The sequence below is a fragment of the Dermacentor albipictus genome, chromosome 9 (assembly GCF_038994185.2).
Source record: "Dermacentor albipictus isolate Rhodes 1998 colony chromosome 9, USDA_Dalb.pri_finalv2, whole genome shotgun sequence".
Taxonomy (NCBI): domain Eukaryota; kingdom Metazoa; phylum Arthropoda; class Arachnida; order Ixodida; family Ixodidae; genus Dermacentor; species Dermacentor albipictus.
Genome location: NC_091829.1, coordinates 116,275,415 through 116,296,655, shown reverse-complemented (window position 1 = coordinate 116,296,655; position 21,241 = coordinate 116,275,415). Strand labels below are relative to the sequence as shown.

The 21,241-nt window shown below is 44.7% G+C and overlaps 1 protein-coding gene across 1 annotated transcript in view; it reads right to left on the bottom strand.

The window, feature by feature from the left end:
• LOC139050073 (uncharacterized) overlaps positions 1 to 21,241 on the bottom strand; it is a 286,318-nt gene that overhangs the window by 260,825 nt on the left and 4,252 nt on the right. The window contains exon 4 of the mRNA XM_070526266.1: positions 4,728 to 4,751. Coding sequence (XP_070382367.1) covers positions 4,728 to 4,751 — 24 coding nt within the window. The remainder of the gene's footprint in view (positions 1 to 4,727; positions 4,752 to 21,241) is intronic.

The following is a 21,241-nucleotide window of genomic DNA, read 5'->3' as shown; positions in this document are numbered from 1 at the left end:
CAGTTCTCACCACTTGCGGTTCTTTACCATGCACCTAAACACGAGTACACGAGTGTTTTTCAAATTTGTTGCCATAAAATTCCGCGACCCGATTTGAACCCGTGAGCTAGAATTTAGCAGCGCAACGCCATATCCACTATATAGCCACTGACTAGGCTACCGCACTGCTTTTCCTTTCTTTTTTTTTTGAGGAGGGGGGGGGAGGGGTTGTTAACCATGGATTGGACAAAATTTTCACACGGCATGCGGGCCAAAGATTAGCATATATAATGTTTCTACAAGTCTCTTCGGAGCCCGAGGTAGGACCGCAATATAAGAACTCGTGCCAATTACTCCGCCTTCTGTTACCCATAAATGGAATGGAACATAAATGGAATGTGGCACTGCAGATTTGCTTTTTTTTCTATAAGAATACCTTGCGTAAATCTCAGTACAGGGCACAAGATGGGGCAGATATGTTTTCCTTCTTTAAAGCGGCAAGGGGGGGGGGCGTCAGGGGGCAGGAAGATTACATATGTTTTCCCGTCTGTGTTTCCCAAGACATACTCATGGAAAGCTATATGCGCAAAAATACACACCAAAGATACATGCCGCTTGAAAAGCGAGTAAACTGCGCCTTGTGCAAAGGGAGCCGCACAATAACACAATGGAATGAAAGCCGACACTGCAGCCGCAATGCACCCGCATATCACCGAGCAGCATTACAAAAATATAAAAAATGAAATATTACCGCCTGTGGTTGCTCAGTGGCTATGGTGTTAGGCTGCTGAGCACGAGGTCGCGGGATCGAATCCCGGCCACGGCGGCCGCATTTCGATGGGGGCGAAAACACCCGTGTACTTAGATTTAGGTGCACCTTAAAGAACCCCAGGTGGTCTAAATTTCCGGAGTCCACCACTACGGCGTGCCTCAATCAGAAAGTGGTTTTGGCACGTAAAACTCACATTTTTAAAACGCTGTGTGGGCGGCCTCAACGCATATACCAGCGCGCAACGTAGCACAACTTATCCTTCCGAGCACAATCGCCAGCAGTTTGCCGCGGCGCCACCTTGATGGGCCCGATCCACTTCGATTGCAGCGCCGCCACAGCATTTTTCGTCTTCGCGCGCCTCAGTGTAAAGCATGCGCCACCCTAGCCGCTCGTCCCACTCCAACCGTATTCCAGTACACTCTCGCTAAACTGCGGCAACAACGCCGGCACATGGCTTTCTTCAGCTTTTGCGCCAACGGTCTCGGCAGAGGCCCGCTCCCACCATGCCGCCCACATAGTGTTTTAAAAATGTGGGTTTTACGTGCCAAAACCACTTTCTGATTATGAGGCACGCCGTAGTGGAGGACTCCGGAAATTTAGACCACCTGGGGTTCTTTAAGGTGCACCTAAATCTAAGTACACGGGTGTTTTCGCCCCCATCGAAATGCGGCCGCCGTGGCCGGGATTCGATCCCGCGACCTCGTGCTCAGCAGCCTAACACCATAGCCACTGAGCAACCACAGCGGGTAATACCTACAGTACCTAGCATTAGTATCCTTGGCTTACGCATCCAACAAAACGGCAGAAACACGGAGATACTCAAGCAATTAGATAATCATGTACACCAAACCACTCGCCTCATTGCACGCATCGGAAATCGACATCACGGCATGAAGGAAAGCAACCTTATACGCCTGGTAACCGCCTACGCCTTGAGCAGGATCACCTATGTCGCCCCGTACCTTAGCCTCAATGCAACTGAGAAGTCCAAACTCAATACCATGATCAAGAGGGCCTATAAACAAGCCCTACATCTTCCCATCACCACCTCTAACGAGAAACTGGACGCCCTAGGCATTCATAACACCATAGACGAGCTTATTGAAGCGCACCGTATTAGCCAATACGAACGACTTGCCCATTCCACCACGGGCAGGCACATTCTAGGCACCCTAGGCATAACCTACACCACCCAATTCGGACCAAAAGTACCCATCCATCCAAACATTCGTGATCAGCTAGTTATCCCGCCCATGCCTCGCAATATGCACCCTGAACACAATCCGGAGCGACGTGCAGAAAGAGCTAAACAACTACAAAAGCGCTACGATCAAGCCGCTGACATAACCTACGTGGACGCAGCAGACTACCCCAACCAAAACGCCATGGCGGTCGTCGCAGTCGCGGGTTCGCAGTACCACCTCTCCGCGGCCGCATCAATATTCGCCACGCAACCCGAAGTAGGAGAAGAAACGGCCATCGCTTTGGCCTACGCGGCTACCAATGCACACTGCATCATCAGCGACTCAAAAACGGCCATTCGTAACTACGCAAGAGGACTAATAGCACCCCAAGCGCAGAAGATTCTCTCTGGGACTCCTCCCTCAAGGCAACGCCGCGTGCGGATCATCTGGGCCCCTGGTCACTCGGGTCTGGCTGGAAACGAAGCCGCACACGATGCCGCCCGAGCTCTCGCACACCGGGCGCATCATCCTTCTCCTGCATCTTCCGATCCCGACCAGCCCTCTGTTCTGCATCGCGGTCACGCGCGGGACCGAATGGTCACGTTCGGAGAAATTCTACTGCACTACCACAGAGAGCGGTTCCGCTACCCCTCAGCACACAAAACACTGACTAAGTCTCAATCCACCACTTGGCGACTCCTTCAGACAAAAACTTTTCCGAACCCCGTGCTTTACAACCGCATGTACCCCGATGCATACTCACCACTCTGCAATGCGTGCAAAGTCCGCGCCGACCTCAATCATATTATTTGGCAATGCCCCAAAGCCTCACCCACCAACACCTTCCGCACTAACACACGCATCATTAGTACGGCCGAGCAGTGGGAGACATTGCTGCTCAGCTTGGACCCAGAGGAGCAGCTCTGGGCCGTCCGGATGGCCGAAGACGCCGCCAGAAAGCAAGAACTGGCCGCCGTCTGAGGAAGGGGGCGATTGGGGGTTAGTCTCCCGACCCCCGCCACCCCTTAACCCCATCAAGGACACAATAAAGTTTTATCTCTCTCTCTCTCTCCCACCATGGCCTTAGTGGCGAATGCTTACTAAGCACTTTTCACCGCTTCAGCCGGAGCAGTAGTCTCTCTTTATCGTGCTAAATGGATCAGCGTGTAGGCTCACCCTCCTCGCTGCGCAATAAATATCAGCAGCTAAAAAATGCCCCCGAGATCACACTTAGGGCAGAAGGCTGTACCATTATGGCAAGTTAGAGTATGATGTTATTGGCGTTTGAATGAAATACGACGTTTGTAAAGTGTTTCAATAGCAATTGTTCTAATCTGTGACGCGGCCGTTATCAGCTACGTTTATCGATGTCCCGTGGAAACAGTTTTTTACACATAATTTATGAATAGTTCAAATGTGAGGCATATAAATGCGACGTAAGATGTAACATTACCGCAATATAAAGTGATATAAAGTAGTTCTTGTAACTTATCAGTTCTACAGACAATTTTTAAGCTGTCACCTTTTCCGCTATTTCCGTTGGTTAAACAAGATTTTCCCGCTATGCTCGGTGAACTAAACAAGATACCTTGTTTGTTGCGTTCAAAGTAAGAACCACATAATGGCGATGTTTAGGTAAAGTTCAATGTGGGTGGAATAATTGTATCCTTTGCCGTAAATTACGTATTCGAGAAATAAGGCGTGTTGTGCGACTGGTTTATGAGCACAGAGAATGTATCCTATTTTTTTGGAACGAATACCAATGTCACCAAGACGAAATCTGGTGAAAATTCCAGAACGCCACGCAAATCTGTGTCCGGATTTACTTTCATCGGAGAAAATATGACCTTTGCTAAACGTTCCCTTAAACTTCTTAAAGCGTTATTGACCATATTGCACTAGGCTGGCAATAGTCGCTGGGTTGCTATATTACACAGTTTTAATTTTGCGAAAATAATGAACGTCATACAAATTATGTGAAGGCGTAAGTGAAATTGTTTTCGCCAACTATACATGTACATTAAATTATGTAATAAAGAGCTGCAGAGCCTGTATGATTACATTTCATGATTGGTGCAAAATGTCGCACGAATTTCCAAACAACGAGCTCATATAACGAAGCGCTTTGAAGTATGTGATATAATAGCACACGACTATCATACTTCTTACTATCTCTGTGTTCAAAAAGCTTCACTGGAAATTGGGTTGGCCGTCGGTAAGGTAACACGTCTGCTTTCATTATTGTACAAAGCTTAAATTTAAACGACGCTCTTGAAATTTTGTTCATTTATTGCTCAGAAGAGTTCCTTATTTCTTACGAATGTTAACATCATCGGGCGTTCACTCCTTTTAAGACATCGGGAAAGCTGCTCATTAAGCGATTTGTCAATTAAAGATGTGATGTTCTGGAATACTCAATTTGCTACAACTGCTTTTTTTACCCTACGCGCTCCAAACGTTCTGTTCCAGTGACGAGGTATCTAGGGTGTCTAAATATAAGATTTCTGGCGCTGTTCGTTCTATCTGACCAAGAGAGAAAATTATAAGCACTTTGCATAACGCTTCTTAAGAGGATGGAAACAAGGGTCTATCAATTTTCATTTAGATCCTGTTTAACGCTGACACTCCCAAAGTTTTACATTCATGACATTTCCTCCTAGTATAAACTGAGCAAATGGCCAAGCCGTTTCAAGAGACCGCAAGAGCATTTCTATGGCATCGCTGCAAGAAAAGAAGAAGACTAAAATAAAAAAGAAATACGATGCGCGCGGCAAGGTTTTGTGATTGCTTACTGCTTTCAGTTGTGGTCGCTTGCCCTGCAAGAAAAAAATGTAGATGCCGTGAAGGTAAAAAAAAACTTGGCATTTCTAAAATGGCTCTTGGTTTCGCATGGTAAAGGTCATAATATCTAAGTATCAAAACAGTGAAAATTTGAGATTGTTCGTTCATGATCATCGAGTTATATAGTGCTGTCTTGTCCTTTTTCTTGACTTTCCCTCTGCGGTAAACAACCAGACGAAGTATCAAATACTTCTTGAGCTACATAACGTAATTTTACTATTGATAACTATCGTCAACAGTTCTGCAAAAATCTCTACTATTAAGTAAAGCTAGCGTGAATATATTATTACGACATGATTGAGCGATACTCAAGTGACGAGCCGCCGCGACAACGACGAAGAAGTTGGTCGGTGCCCTTGGCACGAGCGAGTGTCCGCCTGGCTGCCTGGCTCCAGTGTAAATAGCGTGTAAATAGCATCTCTCGTCTGTTTCTTTACAAACGTAACATTTCTGGTGGAGGTGCGGGGTGAGTGGGGGCGTAAGTCCGAGGAGGTGGTGGCCATCGGTTGCGGCAGTGATGGGCGACGTGGCCGATGCGAGAGCAGTGGAAGCAGATCGGCCTGTCATCAGGGGTACGCCATTCGGACAGGTTGCGGCGAGATGTGGCAGAAAAGTACTGCCGCCGACGAGGAGGGCGGCTAGATAACTGGGGAACGCTGGGTCGAGACGTGGAACACACGGTGTTCAGACCCAAGTTTTCACATTCCTGTCTGACGACGGCCTGAATCATCGCAATGGTGGTTACTGGCGGATCGGGAGGCGTCGTGGAGAAGGCTGGCGAACAGGCGGCCTCGAGTTCGCGGCGAACAATACGGGTGACGTCGTCACAGGTGGTGGTCTGGCGAGGTCGACCCTCGCATGTCGATGTAGCAGCAGTGTTGGGTAGGCGCCCAATGTGGTGTGAGATACGGCGGCTCTTAGCCTGTTCAAGGTGACGGCATTCTTCGATAATAGCGTCGATAGTCGAGACGTTGCCGAAAACAAGCAAATTGAAATCATCATCGGCGGTGCCTTTGAGCAAATATGCCACTTTATCTGCTTCGGACACATTATCGTCAGCTTTACGGCATAGAGCCAAGACGTCGAGGATGTAGGAAACGTACGGCTCTGTTACTGACTGAACACGAGACGCAAGAGCCTTTCTCGCGGCACCCTTGCGCCCAATGAGGTTGCCGAACAGTTCCCGTAGCTTTTCTTTGAAACTGTCCCAACTGGTTATTTCGTCATCATGCGTTTGGTGCCACACGCGTGGGGTGCCGCCGAGATAAAAGATGACATTGGCGAGCATAATCGTTGGGTCCCACCTGTTATAAGCGCTGGCATGTTCGTAGAGCTTGATCCAGACGTCGACATCCTGTCCCTCGAGGCCAGAGAACACACCTGGGTCACGATGTGGGGCAACCGTGACGATTGGAGCAGTCGGACAAGCCGATGCCGTTGCAGAGGCGGGCCCGTCACCGGGAGGCATGGTGACAAGCTCGGTGTGCCGACCACTTCGGAGTTCCGTGGTGAGGGTGGGGATCGCTGACCTCCACCAGAAATGTTACGTGTGGAAAGGCATACAACTCTTCCCGTCTCGAAACTGCTAGCTTTTCCCCGTTTTACCTCTTGTATGGCCGCGAACCGACGCTACCACTGGACACTGTGCTTCCGTTCGCTACAGCTTCAACTAGCGATTATGCCCGTGATGCAACCGCACATGCTGACCATGCTCGCCAACTTGCGCGTGCTCGTCTACAAGTGTCTCAAGACAAGCAGAAACAACGCTACGACCTCCGTCACCGTGATGTCAATTGTGTGCCCGGTGCCCTCGTGTTGCTTTGGTCACCATCAAGTAAAGTCGGCCTTTGTGAAAAACTGCTTTCCTGTTACACAGGCCCACATCGCGTGATACGCAAAGTGACCGATGTCACCTATGAAATAGTTCTAGCCACGCCCACTACGTCTTCCGCTGTGACAACCAGTGACATCATCCACGTTGCCCGACTCAAGCCGTACAACTCTCCATGCACCTTGGATATTTAACAGCACCGTGACGGGGCTTTTGCCGCCGGGGGGGGGGGGGGGGGGGGTAATATTACGATATGATTGAGTGATGCTCAAATGACGAGCCGCCGCGAGAACGACGAAGTTGGTCGGTGCCCTTGGCACGAGCGAGTGTCCGCCTGGCTGCCTGGCTCCAGTGTAAATAGCGTGTAAATAGCATCTCTCGTCTGTGTCTTTCCACAGGTCACAACATTTTCCTATTACCGTTTTCTAAAATAATGTTAATCACGGATGCATCTATAGCAGTGAAAGCTATTGGAACCTGAAATGAATCCATGTGGACCGTTGTTTTGTAACACTTCGTTCGTACCCTGATATGGCTAGGGTTAACAGCTTCAAACTTGGTCGCCATTAACTCTTGCCAAGCTGAGAAGCGGTATGTGCAGTACAGCGTATGTTCTGCTCTTATGTCGACTATATTAAAAATTAAGCTCTGCAGTTTTATGTGTCAAAAAACCACAAGCTTACTATGACGATCGCTGTATTGGGATACTCCGTAATAATATTGGCCAGCTGGAAGGCTTTAAAGAGCGCCTGATTCCGAGTACGAGACTGTTTTCGCATTTCACCACCATCGAAATTCAGCCTCCGCGCCGCCGCGCCAATGGAACAATAACCGAAACCAAAGACAAGCGACGAAGGCCTCGAGCTCAATAAGTCTGCATCCGTGTTGACCAACATAACCGGTTTATGTATTTAAAGCAAGTGCGCCATTTGCCGTTCATTTTCAGAACTGTGCTGAAATTATTTCGTCATGCATGTAGGATAAATGCGGTAGCAAAGCGATAACCTCCCACCATGATAAAAAGTGCCATCTTCATACCATACTCAAGAATGTTGGCTATGTTGTCCGAGCTTACAGCGTGTAAATCTAAAATCCACGAATTATTTCTGCGAATGATACTGACCAGCTAGTAAGACTGCAGCATTGGCGGCGCCAGCGCAGCACACGTATCCCGCATGTCATGCGCTGTCTTACTATTGTATTCAAGGTTCCTTCAACTTTTGGGACAAACGCCCTCGAAATCTTCCCGCAAACTGCTACATGCACTAATACGCAAATATGTAGAAAAACATTGGTGTAGGCCTCGACAAGAAAGTAAAGCGTAAAATGGCACTACTTGAACATGTTTCGCCCCGGAAGTCTGCGTGAACCTAACACACATGACTACAGCGCACTACGGATGGAATACGCAACAACAAATCTCGCTCTTTCCTCCGATTCGGTAAACTGGCCGCCAAACAAGCGAATGGGAAATTTCATCTAAACGCTTACAGTAGCTGCATTAAAGGGAGGAAAATCCCAAGAGGTCACAGAATTAAGGTTACATCTGCGGTCGCTCTTTACCCTCCAGGCTATTATTGAAGTGGAATGCTGTCCTAGAAATGAATCGCTCTTTTTAATTGATATCCTCGAAGAATACTGTAAGGGACAACTTGCCATAACTACTAACAAATTCACAATATAAATTTATTTGAACCAAAAAAGAGAACTTGAACGATTCATAGAATCTTGGGAGGGATACCTAGTAGGTAAATATCAGCACAAGGTTATTCGAGTTTCGGATCGGCCCAAGAAAATTAATATAATCCCAACAGCATATAGCTCCACCATAGCGCTACAAACGAGTGTCCAGAACAATGCAGCAACGTAGTAGACTTATCCCAGGGTTTGAGCCCCGATTAAGTTGATCTCCTGAAACGTGGTCTAACTTTTCGTCCCACGACAACGCAGTAAACAAATACGAGCTCCACAAATATAATAACGGAGGTTTCAAGACGCATGCGCATCAACTAATTCTTTATCGATAGGCCAGTCGTAGGAAAACAGGATAGAGACTTTCTTAGGACATCTAGCACGTGGACACCGCAAGCCCCACAGTGTCCAGACCATGATTTTTATATAAAGCTAGCCGCAATGGAAATTCTACAGTCAACGCGGAATTGCCACAAACGCAAATATTTGGCCCCTATTTCTTAAAGGACTCGCGGAAAGAAATCACATTGTAGTAAAACAAGCAGACAAGGTCGGCCGTATCGTAATCTAAGATGTGGAAAATCACTAGAATGAGGCCTGCGAACAGCTTAGCAGCAGCCACCTTTTGTTGATTAGTATAATGTTGGCATGCATGTTGGCACCTTCAAAGTGACATTAGATATAAAAGCACCGTGAATATTTTTAGATACGAAGTGAAGACTAGCTTAAATTTTACTAGTTCAAAAGTTATTTTTATGCTAGAATGCTCCTCCTGTAAAAAAATAATATATTGGTGAAGCAGGACAATCGGTGAACGTTCGCTTAAACGGACATCGCGTGGATGCAAAACTTTCCAAATCCTTCACCGAGCACTTGAACCAACCGAGTCATAACTTTGATGAAGTTAAACTCTACAGCTTACCGAAGAGTTATACCTTGTCCATCGGGCCAAGAAATTGTGACCAACAGGCATAAACCTTTCAAAGGGAGCTTGCGGTTCTATTCACTGTGCGAAATTTGAAGCTATATGCAACTGCCCTTACTTATTTTCATTTGGCTGCTTAGCGTCCCTTTTTGTTTCCCCCATTTTTTTTCTATATTTTCTTTATGTTAGTCATTTTTCTTCACAAGCGCTATTTCGTGCCGCTTCTTTTATTACGTCATTCAGGGAGACGATAGCCCACTAACCTCCGCCGAAGCAGAACGGCCATTCACACGGCGCTGTACATAGCACCCCGTTATTTTGAAGCTACACCCTCGTCGCTAACACACCTTCGATCGTCGGCTCACCCTACGCCTCACCCCCTCTTTCATTTGGAAGAACCCTACCTATGCATACTGTCCTGAGCAAAGCATATGTCACCTTTAAAGAGACAAGTCTACCTGTCGAAACGTTGGCTCCCGATTTTACCTTGTTCTCGTTTTGCTAATTGTCTTGAATTTCCATCTCCTGCCTTCCCTGTGTTTTCCGTGAAGATTTCGTGTAGTCGTTCGTAGACGTTTCTGAGACTAAGGCGTAAACGATTCATGGCTGACTGTATCCGCACTGGCACGTCACCTCTCCAAGGTACTTAATCTCCTTGGTAACTACTATAAGGTGCTGTTCATCGCACAGATCCAGCGCTAGAGAACATTTGTAATCAGTATATCTGTCTAAGTCATTCATGTTCGCGTTTTTATGTCCCGCTAATATCACAGGACCCGATTACTTGAACTCATTGACATCACTTTTATTGTAATCAATCAATTCCTTATATTTATCTCTGCTATTGCTACCTTTTCATGGGTGCGCTACTTCTAGCCCCGTATTTTTCTCTTGACATGGGCCGCTAATACATAAATGCTCCTTAGGTGTCTCTTTTACCCACTGCTACATCCTAAATCGCCTAATTAGCATGCCTACGCATCCACCTTTCCTTAATGACCCAGTCGTTCTAGCACCCTTCCCATACAAAATTGGCAGAACAAGCGGCTGCTTCAAACCGCGCAGAAGTACTTCGGTAAAGTTTTACACGCTAATGCTATGTTCGCAGGAGACACTTCGGATACACCTCCGCCACGTCATTCATACGAAGACTCACTTTTTAAAGGATATTTCCAGAACCCGTGCTACATCTAGCTTTGGGCAGGCCGTCGGAAGCATATCTATTTCGATTCCTGCTCAGGCGTCACAAATTATGCCGCGAAACATTTCACCATGGACACTATCCCCCCTGGAAATCGTGCCATACATACCTGGAATCAGTGCGAAAAAGACAATGCCTCAAGCAGCGACTTATCAGATAGCTTTAGAATGTATGCACAAAGAATACGCAGCCGCAACGCACATTTTCACAGATGGCTCTACAACTCCACATCGTTCATCATGCGGACTTTTTGTTCCCTCTACAGGACAACGATTCTCGTTTCGTCTTGAGCGAGCGACATCATCTACTTCAGCGGAGCTATATGGCATTAAGGAGGCGCTTGTGTATATACTTCGACAGCAGCCGCCAAAGACATGGGTGATATTCACAGACTCAAAAGCAGCCCTACAAAGTATGTGGAACAGGCACAAGCGTTGCAATAATCAACCAGCAGCATTTGACATTGCTTATCTTCACCACAGGGCTAAGATTGCTGGGCATTGCATAAAGTTCCAGTGGATACCTGGCCATGCCGGCATTTCGGGAAATGAAAGAGCGGACGAAGCTGCCAGAAATGGACTCCAATACCACAAGTTCGGAAGAACATATTTTACAAAAGCCGACGCTTCAACCATGGCAAAAAAATATGCCCATCAAGAAAAAGACCGCATCTTGAATCTGCCGCTTCACCAAGATAACTTCCTACGTTACATTGACCCAGAAATGAGACCGAAAATTCCACGACCACTTCCTCGACACTTAGAGACATTGTACCATCGTCTTCGACTGAACGTGGCATATACGAACAATTATCTGTACCGCATAGGACTTACCACTAACCCATACTGCGATAACTGTCGCAACTTAGAGACGTACCGCGACGAGAGCCAATTTTTTGAGCACCAAATGGACATTATTCGCCACGAACCGTTAACGTTACCGAGCATCTTAGGTCCAATGCCCGGCACTTCGAAACAGCGACGGGTTTTGGATTTATTGTTCAAATACCTGACAGAAATTGGTCAAATAGGAAAACTTTAAAAATTGCACCCTTCCTATACGAAAGCCTAAATTTACCCGCCATGTCACGCGTAAAAATTAGTATCAGGTCCACTCGGACATTTCATATTTATTTTTATCATTTTTTTCTCCCACTCTTTTATGGAATCTTTTAATCCCATTCCCCATCCCTATACAGAGTAGCATGCCAGCGGTTATATACGCGCCGGCAAAATTCTCTGTTTTTCTAATAAAGAGCCCTCACTCTCTCTCGTTTCGTCATCCAGCTGCATTTTAATTTACAGCCATCTTTCCTCCTTCCTATCACCCTGCATGTTAATGTGCCTCTTTTTTACTAACTCCTTGTAGTTCGATTCTGCCCTTTACTGGTATGTCGATACATTCAATCTTTAATCTTCCTTCTTGATTGCCTGGGGCTCGCCGAATAGCGCTAGAGCCCGCGCCACTAACGGGCGTCCAACCAGGGATGCTAAACGTTCTCTAAAATGTATCCCGCCACAGACACGAAATGAGAGAGGCGCGCCGCATAGCGTCGATATGTGCACACTTGGCAACGCAGTTCCATATTACGGCACTAGGTGGCCCTCCATTTAGCAATTGCATATGTAGCGGTACAGAGGAAATATAGAGGTTTTGAGTAAGAAAACGAGGATCGAGTGTCCGACGTGATCTGCTCCTGCGTCTGCCGCGGACGCCCGCCATCTATTTTCGTTGGTCCTGAGACAAAGACAATTCACGAAAGTGTCCCTAAAAGCCTAAAATTGAACAGTGATCAAGTTGAAAACTGCAAAAGCTGGATTGTCGACAGCACATTTTATAATCCACTGTTCCATTATGCAATGCGTCTGCAAGGTTATACTTAACTCGATTATGACTTAAGACGGCAAGCTGGGCGAGTTGGTGATTGTACATATTCTTGTGGGTGGGCAGCGCGACCCGGACGAAGGACAAAAGAAAGGACACAACACGAGCGCAGACTAACAACTGGTGTATTATTTCAAGCGACGGACTATTATATACAGAAAATGTAAACACGTGTGAAATGACGTTTACAAGGGTGTTATCCTATCTTGCCATTCAAAAAATCAGCTTCTTTATCCTGTAGAGTGATAGAAGGCTGGCTGACGCATGCGCCTGAGTTCACATGCATGAAGTAGGCCTCTACAATCTCGCGGTTAATTTGATGCATATTTTTATAAAGTATTTCCGTTTGTTCAAACATGGGTTTGCATGAGCAAACTGTACAATGCGCGGCCGGATTCGAACCTGTTTCATTCCTGATCGCACCTTGGTGCTCCCTAAGGCGGATGTTAAGGCAGCGTCCCGTCTGCCCAAAGTACATTTTGCCGCACGAAAGAGGGATGACGTAAACCACTCCCACCGAACATGCCACAAGCTGCCCCGAGTGTTTGACGCGGCATGTAGCTTTCGACGGCTGTTTAGGCCTATTGACAAGATTGCAAATCTTTTTTAAGAAGTTCTTTGCTGAAAAGATTACTTGAACGCCATATTTCATGGCTGCCTTTTTTAACCCATGCCCCATCTGATGTACATAAGTTAAAAAGTACGCAGTCATCCCTTATGTACATCAGATGGGGCATGGGGGGGCATCAGATGGGGCATCAGACAGGGCTGTATTGCCACTGTCTGTCCACTGTTTTATAGAAGCGCACCTTAGATACTCGGAAGAGCCGCAAGTGATTGAGATTTTTGCTTGGGAAGCGTGCAACATAACTAAGTTGGAAAGAAAGGGAGGGGGAGTCGGAATGCTTATCCATCAGGGAGCTAAACCGAAAAGAGTAAATTCAAGATTTCAAGAGCATCATTGGTTATCAGGTACAATGAATTGGACAAAACCTTGGCTGGGCGTTCCGTATTTGTAGACTGGAAATAATTGCACAGGTAACAATAAAGGGTTGGTGGCATGCATAAGTGCTGGTATTAAGGTTTTCGGGAATGGTGCTGAAATTGTCCTATTAGGTGACATTAATGCCCACATACAGGATTGTGATGGCTATACCGACAACAACGGGAAGTCAATGCTAGACCTTTGTGAGCCACATAACCTCGTTATCGTGAATACAGGGCCTACGTGTGAAGGACAGATCACGTGGGAATTGGGAAACCGGCAATCGACCCCTCATTACTGTCTGATGACAGAAGGAATTCGTGATAAGTTGTGAGAAATGGTCATTGATGAGGAAGGGCATAGCAGCACAGGGAGTAACCATAAAGGCATCTTTTTAAAAATGAGATATGTAATTGGGAAAGAGAGCAAGGAGTGCAAAATGGCTAGTCCAAATGTGAACGCTGAAAAAATAACAAATATAGTCACTAGAGTGGAGGTAGAATTCTGCAAATGGCCAAGAGCGGGAATATAGTGAGCTAACTTTATTGACGACAGAAATATGGAAAGAGAAACAACATGTTCGTTGGAAAGGAAGAAAGAAACCGAAAAGCTGGTGGAACAGGGAGATACGAGAAGCGATCGACGAACGACGGAAACCATCCCGAGAGCACAGGCAAACAAAGAAGGCGCAGTTATCGCTGGATGAAGCAAAGAGTAAATGGGAAATATACCAGGAAAAAATGTTTCTGGTTCAATTAGTGGTGCAAGCGAAGGTTAAAGCGAAAGTGAACGTTGGTTGTCAGAAATGCGTGAAAAAGAGAAGGCCGCACCTCGAATATTTTGGAACCACATAAAATTATTAGGCAGGAAGTCAACAACAATACTACAAATCCTACACGATGATGGAAACAAACTAGAAGTGGAAGCGGCTTTAAATTACATCCGAAAAATAACAGCGAAATCTTTCCAAGGCAATGGCGAGAATGAATTCGAAGAAAAAAAGAGCACGATAGAAAACCAGATGGGAAAGGAGCTGGCGCTGTATTTCAGGTGGAAGAAAGCTGGGGAGAATATCCCTAGATGCAGAGCCAGAGGGCTCTACGAAGTTCACGTTAGGCGGATGAATGAACTAGGAAAAAAAATATCAGGAAGCTGTGGGGAAAACAGTGGAAAGAAGTTTAAAACATAGAAGAATACGAGCCAGTTGGCGACAAAGTTGAATGAATTTAATTTATAAAGGTAAGGGGGAGAAAGATAGAATTCACTCGTATAGACCGTTGACCATTTTTTTTCAAATCAAATCAAATGAAATGAAATCAAGTTTATTCATTACAAACAAAGAAACGGGTACATTTTTGTTTTACAGACGACGGTCCAAAAGTCGAAGACTGTAACCGGGACCCTCGGTGGGTAATTATAAGAAAAAGAAATTACATAGGTGGCAGGACAGAAATAAAATTCATAGAATGTACACTAACACAAACGAAGAGCTCTAGTGCAACAACAGAAAAGTTATTATGATTACAATATACAGTAATACTAACAAAAAATAAACATAATATCGGCGTGCAACAGAACCTTTAAATTATGTAAAGAAGGAACAGAACGAAATAGAGAAAAATATAGTCGGCAGGCCGAAATGAACATGAAGTAAAAAATAGGTGTGCTAGAAATATACATATACAAAATTTCAACAGACATAAAAAGCATGAGAATACATAAAAAGAAGCATTATGAACAAAATGACTAAAGGCAACAGCAAGCATGTGAACAGAAAAACATAAGAGAAATAGTAATCTACAGTAATCTACATCGGTAATCTACAGGCTAGCAATAGAGGCAATCAAATTGAAGGGGCAAGCATGGGCAGAGAATAATGGCACTTTGGGAGAACTTGAGAATAGCTTTAGAACAGGTAGGCGTTTAGATGATAACTTATTTGTTCTTCCTCAGTCTAGAATTATCAAGAGTAGAAAGCAAACCGTTATATGTGGCCTTCATAGACATTCAAGATGAAATAAACATTCATTCAAGTGCAAGTGCATTACAGGGGCCTATTAAAACGTAGACAGCAACATTTTGTGGATGTTCTGGAAGGGGAAGGCTTAGGTGATGATTGACTACAGCTTTTGAGAGAGATTTACCTAGAAAATACCGTTTGGATTGAATGGAAAGGGATGAGGAGCGAGGAGAAAGTTGATATCCACAAGGGACCGAGGCAGGGGTCTCTTTTATCCCCATGGCAGTGAATGAAGTGCATGGAGAGGACCGAGAGGGTGCTAGAAGTAAGTAATATCAAGTTTATTCTTTCATACAAACAGGCGGGTACAGTAGTAGAGCAGCAGCTTCCATGTTTATTTCATGCGGATGACATTGCGTCGCTACCTAAAACGTAAAATTATTTCCAACGTCTGGCTGATATCTATGGACAGGAAGGCAACAATTTAGGTTTGAAGTTTAGTGTTAGAGAATCAGGCGTAATGGTATTCAATGAAAAGAGTGAACAGACAGTGGCAATACAGGACCAGGAAATATCTCGGGTAAGAGAATATAAATACCTTGGTATATGTTGGTATGTTGGCAACCATCAAGATGGTAATTGAAAGTGTAGATGGAAAACCAGCAATCATCAGAATGTGATAGAACGTGAGAGGGTAAATTTAATTCAAGGAATGGAAACAAAAAAGACCATGGATAATTAAAGAATGAGAAGAAACAAATTTGAAGAGAAGACTTTGACCATAACATGAAGGTAAGTGCTTTGCAATTTGAGGCTCGGGCTACGCTCATAAGGACAACAACATATCGGCGAAAATATAGTCAACAAGATCAGACATGTGTATTCTGCAGCGAAAACGCAGATGACACTCAGCGCCTTCTAATGCAATGTAAAGGGGTTCAACGCGCTAGAGGCGTATGTAGCCTACAAGGTAGACACCGAAATTTTGATCAATTGAAAACCCTCAAGGAGATCCATACAACAATGGTCGAATGAAAAGCATGTATAGCATACCTGAGTGATTCAGTCAGTCAGTCAGTCAGTCAGTCAGTGTTTTATTTTCACCAAACAAAAACATTTGTGAAAAAGGGGAGACGGCGAAAAAGCTGCCGATACTGCAGCTTGACTAAGCACCGTCCACCCTGTAGTAGCAATGACAGGGTAAATATACAAGTAAAAAGATAATTACACAAGCACAAAGTGAATAATTTAAAGTGACAGAGTAAACACTCAAGCGAAAGCAAATAATTATACACCAGTACAAAAAATTGTACATATGGGATCATTTTTGCATATAATAAAGCAAGAGAAGACAAATTGGCATCAATGATACATGCAACATTTATATAATGCAATACAATTTAAGGAATGCGCAGTTACAAAAACAAGCTAACTACATTGGTGGGATTTAGTGTTCTGATTTCGATGTTTTGCTGCTCATATGCGTTAAGAGTGCTTGGTAATGTGTAGCTAAGCCTTTGCGTTCCGTAAATAGTGCGTGAGAATGGAGTTTTCCAGGGGGGTTTATACCGATGGAAGTAAATACTTTGAGTAGGTTCAAGATTTGCAAGTGTGAGAAATGTGTCCAGCTTCCCGCGAGTTGCACTAATGTAGGATTGCAGCAGCCTGCATTTGTATATATTGTTCGCCGTAACAATTTTATGTTTCACAAAAAGATGGCTGGTGTGTTCAAGGTATGGTATGTTCTCTATTGCCCTAATAGCTCGTTTCTGAAGTATTTTTAGCTTATTCAAATTGGTTAATGTAGTGTTTCCCCATATTAAAGCACAGTAGTTCAAGTGAGCATGGAAGAGAGCTTGATAAATAAGTCGCTTTATGGTAAGAGGCAACATATATCGACAACGATTTAAAGCACCAACCACGCGTCTCAGCTTTAAGCTAATCTGATCTATTTGGTCATTCCAGGATACATGTTCATTAAAAATTACTCCGAGCGTCTTTATTGATTTGGTTACTGAAATTTTGTATGGGCCTAGGGTAACATGGTGAGGTAACTGTAGGGATGTGCCAAGTGCTCGAAAAAGGACACATTTTGTTTTTGTTTCATTTAGCGTTAAATTGTTTTTAGTGCACCAATCGCGAAGCTTATAACAGGTGTTTGCTGCTAGTGCCTCGAGAGTACCTAACTTTCTTCCAGTAAAAAATAGTGTGCAATCGTCAGCATAAATTATAAATTTGCAAGCTTCGTCGATGTTGATTATGTCATTGATGTAATATAAGAACAATACAGGCCCTAGAATGCTGCCTTATGGCACCCCGGTTTTAATTGGTTGTGTGCGTGATTTAAAGTCATTTATTTCAACGTACTGAGACCGCGCACTCAAATACGACTGAATAAGTTTGAGCGAGATTCCTCTAAATCCATAGCATTTTAACTTATTTAATAATAATTCATGACTTACGCGATCAAATGCCTTACTGAAGTCCAAATATAATGCAAGTGTCAAAAGCCTGTTTTCGATATTATGTAATATGATTTCTTTTTGTGCTAGTAGAGCGCTCTCAGTTGAACGTTTCTTTCTGAAACCATACTGACACTCGGTAATAAGGTCGTACTTTCTAGAGAAGATCTCAATTCTATCGCTTATTATTTTTTCAAGGCATTTCGAGAAGATGGGGAGTATGGATATTGGGCGATAATTGCTTAAATTGTTTTGGTCTCCTGATTTGTATATTGCGGTAACTTTTGCTACTTGCATGAGCGTTGGAAAAATACCTGTTGATAACACTAAGTTGTAGATATGTGTTAGTACTTCCGCTATGATATCAAATACATACTTTATTGGTCGCATTTCTATGCCATCAGAATCACAGCTGCGACTATTTTTTATTCTACTGAATAGTGTAATTACTTCAGACCTGGAAGTTGGTTTAAGAAAAAGCGTGTTTGGTATCGGATTTATGCCGGTTGTTGTTTGTGCGCTGTGGCTGGCATTTCCTATTTTCACGAAGAAATCATTGAATTGTTCTGCAAGCTCAGTCCCGTTTAACGTTTTTCCGTCTATTTCCAGATTTTCGATTTTTGTGGGAGTGGCTCCTTTATTCAGTACTTCATTTAGTTTGTTCCACATGGCGTTACGTTGCTCTGGACGTTGTGGATCGAATATGTGGTAGTAGTAGTCCCTTTTTGCCCTTTCCTTTTCTTTATTTAACTTATTTCTAACAGTCTTGTATTCAGTCCATAAGTCCGCATTACGTGTTTTAACGAACTGCTGGTAAAGTTTATTTTTATGGTTTATCTGTCGCTTCAGATAGTTTGTTATCCATGGTTTCCGAGATTTGTTTGGTCTGTGATATGTCTTGAGAGGAAACGATTCAAAGTAATGTTCTTTAAATGTTGTTATAAAGTTATTATACGATGTGTTTGCATCTCCATCGGCCAAAATATCATTCCAATGTAATTGCTTGATACGGTGTCTAAAGTGCTCCAATGTTGCAGGTGTCACTGAGCGGTACATGAATTCTTCTGGTTTCACGTAGGCCGGGTTGGTGTGCATTTTCAGGAAAATAAATATAGGCAAGTGATCGCTTATGTCACAACTTAGTACCCCTGAAATGCTTTCTGAAATACGCACTTGGCGACTACGTGTCACCACCCCGTTTCAAAGGAAATGCCAGTAAGTGATCATCAGCAGCAACGTCATATCGTACCACCTGTCAAGAGATGCGACATGTGCGACACGCTGGTGTTTTACTGTTCGGCACCCGTAATGCGGCCTCCTCACAAGGTACGGACCGGTGCTAAAGAAGCGAATCGTAGAGCTACGCGCGCTGCTGCAACGAGGCCACGTTGTGCTCGGGCTCAGAGGGCCTCTGTGCAGAGAGCAGCACAAGGCGCAGATCACCGCCTACGCAGGGTGGACAGTTCAGTTTGTTCTCGTGAAAAAAAAACGCAAAATAGAGTTCACCATGTGGACCGTCTATTGTGTGCTGCTTAAAACGGTGCTCCCTCCTCTAGCTTGCTCTGTGACTGCGATGCTTGGGCCCACAAGCGTGTGATGTTTTAGCTGTCCATCGTAAGTTCTTCTGCTGGCTTGTGCCTACTAAGCCGCTGTTTCCTGTGCGCACACGTAAAGAACAGCGCAATAATAGACCACATTATTGAAGCCAGTTAGTAAAGCGAGAATACTTGGGCACCAACAATGACAATATCTGTCCACTCCAAGAGCTTTCATCGGCATTGGCCAAGAAAGCCCATAACGAGGAACGATCGCATTCTTAAATTCTACGAAGACGATGAAGGGAAATAAAGAGCGTTCTGCTGAGTAAATGTGCGCGGCCTACGCGTCGCAGCACTTGATTTATATGGAAAATAAATCAGATTGGGGGATGTTGTGCACCAGACTGACGATCTGATTCTGAAACACGCCAGGGCACCAGGGGACTCTGTATTAAATTTTCGGCCACCTGAGATTCGTTGTGTTGCGCTTTTATCGAAGTACGCGAAGGTTTTGTAGCATCGCCATTCCTGAATATATATATATATATATATATATATATATATATATATATATGTGCTGAGGGAACCGAGTTCAAAACCAGCCTTACGAAAAACTAGAGTGACTGAGCTAGTGGCAATGTCTACATACGTTGCCTCTCTTTGACGAAGCTCTTTCGAACCGACATAGGCCACCATAGAATCGGGACTGCGGAGCTAACGCGTTTAAATAAAGCTCTGTGGCGTTGACTGGGAGCACTCGGCATGGCTCACTCAATCTCTGCTCGTCTGAAAGGAACCTCTTTGATGGCAACTCGGGTCAGAGCGTATGTGCAAGTAGGTGTGTGGCGCTCTTCGACGAATATCTTTCATGCCTACTTGAGTAGCAAGGTATGTGCCACTGGAAATGGGCTGCTCTACAATCACAAAAAGATCATTTATATTTCTCTGTTTCTGTGCGCAAAGAGACCAACGTCACGAGAAGTCAGCAAGGACAGCAACCCTACACACTAGCACACTGCGCCACAAATTCATTGGGTATGTGCCACTTTTCAATGAGCATCTTTGATCGCAACAATTTGTCTAGCTGTGCCATGAATGCATTGGGTATATGTCGCTCTGCAATTAGCCTGTGAGCAACGTAATTCACCGATTATGTTCTACTGTCTGTGCGGCAAGTGAGAGGGAAACCTTGAACGTTTGAACGCTACTTCGAGCCGCGGTTCTCCTCCCGCAGGCTACGCTCGGACTTCCACGCAGCTCCACTAGATGCTGCAGCGCGTCCAGAAAGATGCGCGAAGCAGGAACCCGGCCGCCGAATAACGCATTTGTACGCACCGGCGTGTCGTGCAGGCCACGAGCAGGATTCACGGCATCGCAGCTAGACAGCGTGGAGTGCTCTGAGAGAAGTGCGAATGGGGAGCCACACTGCACTCCACCCTTCATACAGAAGTCATTTACATGGTGACGATATGTTGTGTCGCATATTCGTTCAATGCTATATTAATTTGACAGTCATCGTGAGATGCTTTGTACCTTTTTTTTTGGTTTCGAAGCAAACCAAAGTGAGCATTAAAAACGAGGAGAGCGTTTCGTTGAGCTGTTCAGACAACGGTTCGTGCTTGCGTCGGTGGTAGCGTAAATTTCACGCAAGGATATTCGAATAAAGTCACACTGGAACAGCTTTAGTTATACCGCCCGTTCTATGAGTGCGCTGCTGTCGCAGACGCAACGCGCATGGATGCTCGCATAATTCGTGCTTTCTTTTATTTCTGGCTGCATATTTAAAACGCGGGATGAACTAGTTAGGAAAAATTCAGTGGGCTCGTACTTGGAACTGCTATTTTCAAATATGTAGCGAAATTCAGCATTCAAACTTAAGCCATTCGTCAAGTAAATATTGAAGTGTGTAAAAATGTTCGTTCATAAACTATTTACTCACAAAGCCACAATGCTGCGTGCCTGTGTCTATGCGCATAAACATCGAAAA